At 32.8% G+C, this 13482-nt stretch overlaps 1 protein-coding gene across 5 annotated transcripts in view; it reads right to left on the bottom strand.

Moving 5' to 3' along the window:
* The window catches only part of LOC126810921 (CUB domain-containing protein 2), a 147981-nt gene that overhangs the window by 12671 nt on the left and 121828 nt on the right, over window positions 1-13482 (bottom strand). For all 5 annotated transcript variants that reach the window (XM_050536307.2, XM_056098638.1, XM_056098639.1 and 2 more), the window contains 9 exons: window positions 8658-8865; window positions 7955-8202; window positions 7194-7232; window positions 6238-6421; window positions 5053-5240; window positions 4012-4222; window positions 3072-3280; window positions 2214-2384; window positions 1278-1407 (listed from right to left, as the gene is read on the bottom strand). In XM_050536307.2, coding sequence (XP_050392264.1) covers window positions 1278-1407; window positions 2214-2384; window positions 3072-3280; window positions 4012-4222; window positions 5053-5240; window positions 6238-6421; window positions 7194-7232; window positions 7955-8202; window positions 8658-8865 — 1588 coding nt within the window. The remainder of the gene's footprint in view (window positions 1-1277; window positions 1408-2213; window positions 2385-3071; window positions 3281-4011; window positions 4223-5052; window positions 5241-6237; window positions 6422-7193; window positions 7233-7954; window positions 8203-8657; window positions 8866-13482) is intronic.

The following is a 13482-nucleotide window of genomic DNA, read 5'->3' as shown; positions in this document are numbered from 1 at the left end:
GACTACAGAGGTTCCAACAAATGGGTACCCGGTGTAATTCGTAATCGCACTGGTCCGGTATCTTATCAAGTTGAAACAAATGAAAATGTTATCTGGAGACGTCATACAGATCAAATTCGAGATGCTAAGTTCAATGTTCCTCCTGATGAAAACATTCCATTAGATCCAGATTATATTCCAGATCCACCAGCGCATATTGCACCCCCAAATCAACTTGCAACATCTCCAGGAACATCGCGACAGACCACACCGATAAAACCCAAAAGTCCGCCCGCTCATCGTTATCCTGCAAGAACACGTTACAAACCAGCTAAATTTGATGATTATATCTGTGACTCTAAATAAACTGTGTTCTAAATTAAGGAGGGAGAAAGTGTTGTGTATTATCTTATTAACACTATCATATAAACAATAAGCATATTATATAACAATGATTCCATGTCCAATGTTTGGACGTAACCACTGCTTCACTGTGTATGAATACGAGAGTTTGAGAATATAACACGTGTGACGTAAACTCTATCATTGTCTTGTCGTTCTTTTATGTTTGTTATGTTGTCAATACATAACAAGATATACAGGAATAAATTAAAAGACTTCATATTAGCAAATATTAAGTCAATATGTTTCATCTATAATAATTGTATCTATCTTTAAAGGCCATTTAGTGAAAGCGACAGCTTTATGGATAACATTCACTAGGTTTATTAGCTGTATCATTTCAATGAGGGTACTTTCAACGTTATCAAGCAATGATACAATCAAACATGTTACAGAAGGTTTTATATATGGGTAACAATCAACAATTAATAAATTAAAAAACGGAAGCCAGTGATATGGTGTTGAACATCAGTCAGACCTTATACCTAAGAAAACTATAAATAATAGGATACCCTTATAAAAGAAGGAAAATTGTAGATTTACCTTCTCTTTTAAGGGTATCCTATTAATTATTGGTTTGCTTGATGACTGTGAGAGTGTCCGCATTGAAACATTGCAGTTAATAAACCTAGTGAATATTTACCATAAAGCTGTCTATTATTCTATGATAATGTTTGAGATATTTTTATTACACCGTTGACACATCGTTACCCAATATTTATTCAAATGTCACTGTTTATTAGAATTCAATTCAAGAACATACTTTCATCACATGAAGTTGATAAAATCGTCAAAGAAGTAATTACTACTTTAATCAACCAATTGAATAGCTTTAATTTCTCATTAATCGGTGCTAATCACTAATGGAAGGTTTTTTTATTGTGAAGAATAATTACCTAATTTTTATAATATCTTTATTTGATACAAAGACATTTTCTGGACCTAGATTACCACATAGTTCTACTTGTGGCCTGAGATTTTCATCATCTTGATAAATACGAACAGCAGTATTAACACACCCTGTAGCTAAAATATATACATGGTTATATTAAAAATACTAATCAAAGAAAACAATCAACAGATTAAAGAAATATTGTAATTAAAGAAATAAACAAATGGGTAATAATCAATGTTCATCTTTGAGAATTCACCCAATTCCAACATCACAACATGGTAAGCATAACTCTTTAGCACATGGAAACCGCCCCAAACCACTGCTACTTCTAGTGCTTGAAACCACTTGAGTCACATGAATGGCTCTGAACTATTTAAGGACTGTCCACTAGTTCTGTTACTCTGGTGGTTTGAGGCAGTCTATATGGAGCAGCAGTATTGGGCATTTTCGAAAATGAGTTGTGATAAACATAATTTTTCTTTGATTTTTTCAGGGAACCTGTGGTAATCAATACTGACATTTGATTTTCAACAGAGACCAGATGTCCCAATTCAGCAGACATGTGTTTCAATCACACAGTGTACAAAATGTAATCAGTGATGAGAACAACAGCAATAAGTGAATACTAATATATATCAATATATGTTTATTAAAGTTCTGGGGAATTGGATGGCCGAATGGTTAGCATAGTGCTATATCATTGGGTCTGTGATTGAGTCAACTGGCGTGGTTTTGATTCCCAGGTTTTATGTGACAAGGAGTAGGGTCGCCTGTCCAATCTTGTGGATTTTCTCCAGGTCCTCTGGTTTCCTCCCACTGCTAAAGACCAATTTATTGAAATGAAACTGAACCATGTGTTAATCCCGAAATGACCTAATTTGTGTTAAGTGGACGTTAAACCCCATTTCTCTGTCTCTTATTAAAGTTCTATACTTACTAGCCATATTACCCTCTATACCAAAGTAAGCTATCTGTAACATGATTCTATTAGTTTTTTTACTAGCTCGTACTTCCCATTCACAGTATGTATTAGATTTATATTTACGCGGAAAGTTTGGACTCTCTATTAACCCTCCGCTACCTCCACTAGGAATAATTTTACCACATTCTAAAATTGAAAAACAAATTGTTATAATAAATCAACAATGAGTTAAGAACAATGAACACAGTGCAAATATTAATTATGTGTTTAATTTCATAACTGTGAAATTTAGCTGATATTCAATCATTGGGAATAGAAATTGAAAAGTGAAATTGCCATAACTCTAATAAGAAACTTAATTGTACAGGTTAATGAGCTTTAGTGTCTTGCTTTTAGTCACAAACCGTGCTAATAAAGACGTCTATGAGGGAAATTTAGATAGACGGTGAGTGACACTATCGCCAGTACTGAGTTGTGCCGAATGGTACTAAATGTTTGTGTTAGCATATGCACCTAAAGTTGTTCATTGAGTGCTTGTCCATTATTGACTGGCGTATGGCCTACTTTTATTTCATTTTCCAACTGTCACAGAATCTGAAACATTCTGTCAATGGAATAGACAGGACATGGTTTTTTTTGGTCCCAACTGAACAACTAGACACTTTTACTTCCCAGGCCCTTTGTTGTTATCACTGAGGAACTTTTGTGGATATCACTAGGACCTCCGGGCTAACGAGGCATTGTGGCTCCATAAGCTAACATGCTACATTCTTATATTCTTTGCCCTAGTCCGTGAAAAGTTCTTTTCAGATTAAATTATTTTTTTAAAATTGCAACAGTTATTTAAAATTTAACATTAAAAATAAAACTTACTTGTATTCATATCTCCATCTCTAACAAATTGAAAAGTTGCTTTAAAACCCATGGTACTTTGTGTGGAATCTGAATGGAATAATAATTTAACAACTCGATGTGATATGAAAGGAGCGGGAAAATGACCAGAACAATATCTTACAATGGAAGTAAAATTATTACGAATGTCGGTTTCTTCATAAAATTCAACGTAATCTGTTCCTCTACACCTGAAACAAAAAATTATCAAATGTATATTATGAAAGTGATCATTAAATTGTTTATCTCTATAAGAATTTGGCAATTTATTATTCCTCCAATGAGGTGTCACAGACTGTGACACATTAAGCATGTTGGCTACTGCTCGCTGTGTAGAACCCATTTGAAGCATGCCATTTGAAGCACGTAGACGTTCATCTTCTTGAAGACGTCTCATTGCAAACTAAACGTAACACACTAAAGCAAAGATACACTAAACAGTAAATCTTATGCAGGAACTGATAGGAAAGCAAACATGGATAGGATAAACCAGAACACGGCAGTTTTCATCAACCCTTCCTTGAAGTGTCAAATTTGACAATGACCCCCTCCCACGTTTATGGCGTTATTGCGTGTCGCAGGTGCAGCTCAGTGGTTCTGTTGGGGTGATAAGTTCTTCATCTGTGAACATACTCTCAAAGCATGTCAAGTGTCCATGACTATTTATCACATCACAACCTGCATAGGTAATTACATTTCAATATCTCCTACTTTTTTTAAAGAGTATAATTTCAGAAATGGGGATAGTTATTTGGGGGTAGGGGAATATTTCCTTAAGAAGGACATTAATTCATATAGAAATCTTTCCAAATATGTCATTATAATGCCCGATTCGGATTTACAATACATGTGCTACCACTGAATTATTACAAGAGATACCTACAGTTCTAAATCATAGAAATATATCTGGAATCATACTTACAGCATATTATCTGTTGCTGGTAAAGAGAAAACATCAAATGATAAAAGTATTTTGGCATCACCCTGGGGTCGGAATATATAAACACAATCTAGATCTTCAGGGTAGTTGCCCGGGTGACGAGGTGAGTTAAATACTCCTGATTGTGTTTTAGAACTATCATATAAATAACTACATTGTCCTTCAGCTATAGGTAAACCAGATATAGCATAATCTAAAAAATAGAAAATACCATCATCATTATAGGTAAACCAGATATAGCATAATCTAAAAATAGAAAATACCATCATCATTATAACATAACTAATTATAGGGAAATGATTTCTCTCAACATTACTGTAAAATTTAGAAATTAAAATAAGAAATTATTTCGCTTAATTCAAATATACATTTAGGTTGTTCCAATAACTGGTTCCAGTGTCATCAAAGATAACAACCCTGAAAACAATAAGCTAATCATCCATGATTAATTAGTTGCTAGACCAACTGTAAAGTCAAAACTTAACAAAATAACCACGAAAACCTGTTTGTTAGTTGAAGTATGTTTGATATATTGTTTTGTGTTTTCATACAAAATGGAAGGGGGTGATGTGGGGTGGCTGTGTGCAAAGTGTTTTTTTTGTGGATAATTAATGACAGTAAACCTAATAGCAGAACAATAAAATCAAAATCAATTATTATACATCTTATTGAATTATGAAATAGGTCCATTGTTCATCAGCCAGGCTCTATGTGAGCATCTCTGTATTGTTTGCGTGCCAAACATTGTTTTCTAAAACAATGCCCCAACAGCTTTATTACAGCCACACAGACAGACATATACTGTAGTCTTGACTGACAAAACAGATTGATTTCATCTTTGGAAATCAGATAGGAAGAACTGCTGATCAAATTTAACTGTAACTATCCTATAAAATAAATCCTCAACAACATCTGATTTAATTAAGGGATACCCAGCAATTGGAACATCCCTAAAATATTAAGAAGCTTAAAGGATTAAGATATCAAATTAAATATTTCTTTTTCACAAATAAACTACTTTACCTGTAACAAAGTTATAGCGTGCTAGAAATCTTCCACCTCGTACAGCACCATGTGTATCTAATGTTAAAACTAGACGCGGACCAGAACTACTTAAAGCAGGAGGTAACAACGATCCACAAAACTTCTCTTTTACATCACCCTTACCATATCGACTATCATCGTTTAACCCAACATAGCCAATCATACAACTACAATATATAGAAAATCATCAAAGAAAAGAAACCGTCCAATTACATCTTTTTATCGAGGAGTAGATATCCAAATGAAAAAAATCTTAAAGATTGATGCGAAGACATTTTAAAAAATACTACATACCCAAAGAAGATTATTTTCTGACATACATTTGAAATAAAGATAATACATATTGTCTTATGCGGAAGTGTTCATTAAAGATGCATTATGTTAGAGCTAAATCTGTCTATTGTAGATCTTTCTTTTAGCCTCAAATGTTATATAATTTAATCTGATTAAAACACAGATCCTATTTCATTCCGTTTTTTATAGTTCAAAATTTCGTTTTTTACTTGTCTTTACTACACTAGGATCTGGAAGAGTTGTTATTGACGTGTTCTGGAGGATGCGAGGGATTAGCCAATGAAACAGTCTGTTACGGCGAGCTTTTGGCGTGAGTTGCACGGAACTGTGGGTAATTCACTAGAAACATCAATGCTGATTGGTTAATCAAATGACTGATGTAATAGGGTTAAAAGCCGCTCGATACATTACAACCGGTCAGATTTTCATGTAGTGTAGGCCATCGAAAGTATAAATGAAATATAGATCTGTATTTTAATCAGATTGATATAAATTATTAATTAGACATTTATTCACATGAAAAGCCCATAATTGAATGGTTGTGATTTTGAACGGATTGAAACACAATCGCCATTTATAATTTAATCTAAAAACGGAAAATCAAGACTTGTTTATTATTGGAGCAATGGCAACAATAAAAATCAGGACTACGCTATTCTTCAAACAGTCATAACGTTGCTCAGAATTAAGTAATTTGACTTAAATTTTCAATATATTCCTTTTACATTATCTATTTTTAAACTATTATAGGGAGAACTGTCAGCTCTTTATCTTAATCTTACATAATGCATCTCTAAGTTTAAACTGTCAGTTATTATTGAATTTAGAAACACATCACTTCAATAACTACAAGTCAAAGAAAATACTTACTAAGGCATATTTCCTGGTATATTAAAGTCAAAAAATGTTATTCTGGCTTTTTCTAAATTTTGACGATCCATTAATCCGTCAAGATAATATCGACAGGTTATATTCTGGGGGAAGGATTCTGGGTAACCAGGGGAGGTAATTGTACCATTGGATTCTTTTTTACTTAAAATTCGTTGATCACATTCTGAAATCAATTACAGAAGATAATATAAATAATGTAATAAAATTGCAATAGTCTTGCACAAGTTTTGAAGATTAGAAAATGAGTTTATCTCCCTTGAATCATTCTTCGTTTCTGAGTGCATAAAAGGCAAAACCAATCTCTCACGTTCTATCAATTTCTGATCTGTACAATACTGTACATTGTTTTGTGAAACCCCCTAGCACCTGCTCTGACTGGGTTACTATAAACAATGCATTGTCTGTATGTTTGAATGTCAGTACTATATAAAACAATATACGCCCACAGCAGCTATATCCGTGCAGTTGACAAGGGCTGTCACATATTCATTCTTTTGTAGGTAGTGAGAGCAAATGAAATGAAATGGGGTTTAACGTTCTACTGTTCTGCTCCTATAGGTAGTGAGAGCATTTACAAGAGCATTTTCATATGGATCGGATGATAACTTTTAGATAAGCTTCTCTGTTTTATTAATTTAATTTCATGTAAATCTAATGATAACTTTTGTTGTTCGAGTGTTAACAAGGTTCAACAAAGTGAAACAAGGGCCAGAACTCTAGAAGTAATTAATGGAAATTGTTGAAATCCAATAGGCTTTTCCGTTTCATTAATCTAAATAATACATTTTAATGCTGAAGTTCAATAGGCTTCCTCATTTCACTAATACTTATAAAAAGAGACTGTCAATGCACTTCGCTCAATTTGCCAGAAGTGGTCACAGTTATTCTAAGAATGTGCTTGTTTGGCTTTGATTGATGAAATAATTATAAATTACCTGTTCCTAATATATGTTCAGCATCTTGGCCAATATAATCTACAAATAAACAATTATTATTGTATACTTATAAAAACAAAATCACACATAGATTATTTGTACACTGAAGACTTCTTTTACTGGGAATATACATATATATGACAGATCAAGGTGACAATGCCTCATTCTTAATGAATTAATCTAAACAAGCTTCGCCCAGGCAACATATCTATCAATTTTGGTTGTAAGCTATTGAGTGGGTTTGTGAAAAAAGTTGAAAATGTCTAAATCTGCCCCTTGAAGATATCCCTAGGGCAAACATCTCCATTTGCACGGCAACATATACCTAACCAATTTTGTTGAAATCTGATTGTCTAATAATTTGCTATAAAATTACCATTCCTTACGGTATTTTCAATAAACAGTTTTAACGCCATTGCTGGAACTCTATCAAAGACATGCAATTGTTGTATCTTGTAAGAACTAATTCTATATAGTTCCCTCAAACAAAGCAGATCATGTATTAGATCTACTTTTACATAGTTTGAGGCTGTCTTAAATGAAGCATGTTTCAATTAAATATGAATATTGACAAATTTAGATCTCAGATTGAAAAAAATCAGACAGTTCTCTTGATTTTAACAAAAATCAGATTGCCACAAATGACATGTTTGTGTCAATTATAAAAGTCTCAAATTTTCAACACGCGATCTAAATTTAATTATTCTGCCTTTGATATTCCCAATAATTTGATAGGAAAAAATGCATTAACTTCAACATACCTAAATTAACAAAATTATCACTAAATTCATAAGTTATATTAAATCCCCTCCTGTCAAAACTAAAGTCTGCTTCAGCTTCTAAAGGCGTTTTACCAAAAACTAAACGTCCTTGAGTTGTCACAAATTCTAAATGTAATGCTTCACTTGTAGAGTATAAAACAGTATGATTATATTTTCCACAAAATGTTCCTATAACTGGTGAATCATTTGTATATCCATCATATATCTTTAAATAATCAAATGGACAACTGAAAGAAAGAAAAAATTAAAACATTTATTAGATTAATAATTAATCTCTTTTTTTTTTCTCAAACTTTTACATGAGCAATTCAGATATATATATACTGTTTTAAATTTTTTTTTTAGATCAGTATCAGTTTGCTGTGCAGGTTAAGTCAACTAAGAGTTTGCTGAAAATATTGGTCCTGTCTAGAGTTTGATGTGCTGATAAAGTCAGTAAGGAGTTTCGAATTTGCATATTTTGAGTCAGAAGGAAGTTAATCAATCAAAAGGGAGTTTATCCGGCATATTAAATCTGTAAGTCATGGGCTAGAAATTAAAGTCAGTCGGGAATCTGCTGTGCAAATGTAGTCAGTAAAATGTTTTGGTTAAGTAAGAGGAAATCAGTGACAGGTAGGCTACTTTCCAATGTGTGACGGTATCCAAGACATATAACGATTACAATCATAGCTAGGTTACTTACTATTCATCACCATGGAAGAGAGAAAAATCTGTAAAAATTAATTTTATTCTTTGTCCTGGTTTCCCTTGAAATTTATAATAGCAATACATATTATCTGGATACATTCCGGGGTAGGTGGGAGATATTATATAGCCTTTACTTCTAGCTTCACTACGTATTGTATAGCCACATGCCATAGGTGGGGCTTTTGTTCCTATATCATACATAGCTGAAATAAAGAAGTTAGTCATAAGTATACAAAAAAAAATCAAAATATCAATTTTTGTTTGGCAGATCACAAATCAAATGGAATTACATTTTAGACTGGTACCAAATAGACTATAAGAATGATTCCTTAAAATGATGTAAACAAGCAAATGAAAGTGATGATAAGAGTATATATTTTACAAGACCAAACTTATAAATATTCAATAATAAATATTAAAACAAAATATGCAAGAGTTGTTTTATATGTTAAATAACAAAATGGATGTGAAAATGGTTAATAAAAAATGACTTTAAATTAATACATTTAATTAATATATTTTCAAAACAGATAATGAAATTATGTTTTTTATTAGTTAATAAATCATATTAGAGTTATTATACACATACTAACAGGCCTATTAATAAATTATCATGCTTGCTTCTTTTTAAACTAAACTACTTAATGTTGAAAAGGAAATAAACATGCAAAATGTCATAAACACAGACAGAATACATTTATTATTTGATATATGTTTTATCTATAGTAAATTTTATAAGTGCTGTGTGTTTGGTATTTTCCCCAGAATTCCATTTATCTGGCATTTTTAATGCTTGTTTAAGGTAAGTTAAAAATGGAGCTTTTAACATCATTAATCTGTAACTATATCATGCATGTTATAGACCATGTTGGTCAAAGTTTGTTTTTCTCTTTTGTTGCAATATTTACTGCATGATTTAAAGTCTTATTTATCTAAAAAGTGTGTAGAAACATTTTATATAAACAAAATTTAAAATATCCTACAGAACAGGTAACACATATGCATGACTCTTTAAACACTAGCTGTACAAAGTGTAATGTAAGCTAGGAGTTCATTTCCCTTACATATCCAATTGCCTAGAGGGCGTTCTATATTAGACTATCACCGAGAAGTAGCAAAGCTGTTTTTTGTACATTAAGGGCATAGTTTTCTAACTACTTGGGTAAATTTGTACGAATATTGGTAAAATTCTAAATATCGCAACAAATCTAATACGAAGAGGCTAAAATCTGTAGATATGGTGTGTTAATATAATGAACAGGGTCAGAAATTGACTGAAAGGTGATTTAATCATCGCTAGGGATGAAAATCTCTGTGACAGTGCATTTTCTTTACTGGGTGTGTTAAATAACGGACGGGTTAAAAACGACTGACATGGTGTGTATTCTTTGTTTGGAGAGTTTTCTCGAAAGCGTGTTATAACTGCACCAAAAGTGTTTAATCAAGGACCAGCAGGCTTTATCTGACACGTAGGTGTTAAATCTAATTTACCATGTGATTTCTTGTTTGACCATGTGTTTTACGCAGATCAGACTTAGTTAAGTGTAGGTCTTTATACATGGATTTATACGTGCTGTAGTTACACATGTGGGTTCTTATACGTATTTCATTCTTCATGAATACTACATGTTTTATTCTTCATACCATAGTCGGGCTGCAGTTATTTATATATTTGTCTTTTTTGTGGGTTTAATTTGTTTACATATTATCGTCCGAAACCACTGAACTATAAATGCACGTATAAATAAAATTGAACGCATGCAGTATTGTTATTTATTGATATCTGGACCAATCTCCATTGATATCAGATTAACGAATCTGTTTCGAAGGAAGTTTATAAATATAAAATCGCAAAATTAATGAAAACCTATTAGTTTTGTCACTGCTATATTTACAACACGAGGGCGTTTTAATTTATAAATGTATTATTTCTTACCTGGGTTGTAAATAGGAGAGAGAGAGAGAGAGAGAGAGAGAGAGAGAGAGAGAGAGAGAGATGGGGTTTAACGTCCACTCGACACAAACTAGGTCATTTCAGGACTAACATATGGTTTAATTTTATTTCAATAATTCGCTTGCGCATAGGGGTCTTTAGCAGTGGGAGGAAACCGGAGAACCCGGAGAAACCCACGAGGTTGGACAGCGACCCTACTCCTTGTCACGTACAACTGGGGATTTGAAACCACACCAGTTGACTCAATGACAGGCCTTATGAGGGTTGTAAATAGGACTACTCAAGAAAAAAGTAATTCCCACATTTACAATAAATGATAATTCACATATCAAATAACACTAATAAAAGTAACTTTCACAGTCTTGCAGTGTCGGTACCTTGCCGCGAGAGTGAGCTTAAATATAGAAATAGGACGAAACTACATGAGTTGACTCTGAACTGAGAACCGTTACAATATATACGTCACACCTAACATCACAAACTGTTTATTTTTTTAAAAAAACTTCTTTTTCTACATAAGTTCTTTTGGCAACTAAATAAATCATTATTTCCCCCAAAAATTGTCATTGGTAATGCACTGATGACACTTCTACATTGTTAATGACACCTCTGTTATAGTGTTAAACAGACATGTCAGATTTGATTGAAATCTATTTCATGCTTCAGCTTTTGAAAGAGTATCCTTCAACAAAATCAGCCTAACAAAAACATTCAGATGCTATTAAAATCAATCGATGTACTAAATTCCAATATGATCAATCGCAATGTTTTTTCATTCCATAATCTGTTACTAAAGGACTTGTATTTTCAACCATAGCTGCCATTTATGTACTTTTTGCCTGCCTCCATCCAACTTGAACAGAACTGAATCTATCTGTCAGCTATTTGGCCTGCCAGAAAATTCAAATTCTATGAAATACACTAGCTGTAATCACTTACATGTAAATAGCTTAATGTTATAATTTAGCCCTTTTAGGTTAAAACAGGTTTTATTTCTTAAAAGCAAAAAATATTCAGAAGGCACATTTATAAGTAGAATCAATGTCAGATTGGTAGGCCTATGTGGTAAATGTGACATAAGCATGTCATAAAATGTCCAACAGGCAAAATTTTGAAATGAGAGCCAAAACTTGAAAACACTCACATTTCAATTGCAATCTAACAACAACATCAATCAAATAAGAGACCCGTGTGGCAAAATGAGTCGAAATGTGCAAATTCTAAAATAAGATACAGACAAAACAAGTGTAAATATTGATTTTGATTGAAATTGGGATTTTCACAAAAATGAGCAATTAAACATTTTAAAACAGCTTTATCTGGACGTTTTGTAAGAGTACCGAATTCATAAATCTGTCTTTTCTCTTAAAATTCTCAGCAAAATTAGTTATTTTTCTTCGCTCGCAGCGGGACGACCTGTCAATCATCTAGCATAATACTTGGCATCGTTGTAAAGCAGCGATTCTCTAGTTTATAAATATGACCAAAGTATTGCCGATGAATTTTTTGTGAAGGAATACAAACCAGTTTTAAATCCCCTACAGGGGGGTTGGATTGAAGAATGGTTAGCACATGCGCGTTGTATCATAAGGTCTGTCGTTGAGTAAACAAGTCTGCTTTATTTGTGTCATTACACTGCCGCCAAAATGCATGAAAGTTGACTTAAGCATTTCTTACAAATGAAATTGAAATTTCTATCATTCTATCAGGGATTCATATTTTGATACCGTTACGGTACTTGAAAATAACAATAGACACATAGTACACGCAAAACCTTATTTTAAAGTTGCTAAGTCTCTAACTCAATATCATCCAAAATCTTCAACATTGAAAACACGATTTATTTGTCAAATTAAATCAACATTCATGTTGTGATCTTACCGGGAAAAGATGGGCTTTTGATATCCAATATTTAAGACAAAATAAACATTTTACCATTGGTACACGAATCGTGTACCATAATGCGCTTCAGCCCCAGTTGCATCAAGGGACTCGAGGGACGAGGCTAGACACATTGCACCAAATCAAACGGCATATGTAGACTGGAATAACCAGACGCTAGAAATTTGCGCTCGCTTGAGACTGCTAGCTTATTTTGCCGAACATAACTGATTTGAAATTGGAGTAAAAACTATAACGATTGAATGTAAATCAGTTTATATCCATTCATATTACAGTATTATATGTGTTGCGACCCACTTTTGTCAATTTCTAGGTCCCAAATGTTAGCGATTTAGCTCCTTTAATTCAGTCGTGTCGGGCTTCTTTGAAACTAAACTTGATTACCCAATCAACAAACTTAATCCCCTAACCACTGGCACTAAGGTGCTAATTAATTGACGAGATTAACTAAAGTTATTCTCACCAAAGTTATAATATACAAAACATTACTAATGTATGGACTATTCTCATTAATGTTCTAAATTATAACACTATCATAGGAAATGTGAATATGTTGTTGATGTTTAGTTACGAAAAGAGTTCATTGCGTGAGATAAATATACTAGTTGGCGAGAAAAAATATATAAACTTTTTTTTATTTAAAACAAATCTCGGATCAAAATTTTACTATAATTTTCGTCTTCAGCACCCCTGAAAACCTAAGGAATAAATTATTAAATGACAAAATAGCAAATAAACGGGATGGTTGCTATGTGATTTTGTTTTGGAACATACCGACATCTTTAACTTGCTTTTTCTCAAATCTTACTTTCTTGACTTGGGCAGCTTCAAACAGACAGAGCTCAGTCAATATTTGCCCAAATCAAACCAATCATACATCATTTTGAAGGTATTGAATTGGGAAGAATGTGAAAATAACAATAACTCAATTTTCAAAACTTCCTCATTGCGACTCATTATGCCA

The sequence above is a fragment of the Patella vulgata genome, chromosome 2 (genome assembly GCF_932274485.2).
Source record: "Patella vulgata chromosome 2, xgPatVulg1.2, whole genome shotgun sequence".
NCBI classification, from domain to species: Eukaryota; Metazoa; Mollusca; class Gastropoda; family Patellidae; genus Patella; species Patella vulgata.
The sequence above is the reverse complement of the archived record's forward strand: the minus strand, read 5'-3'. Positions and strand labels throughout refer to the sequence as shown.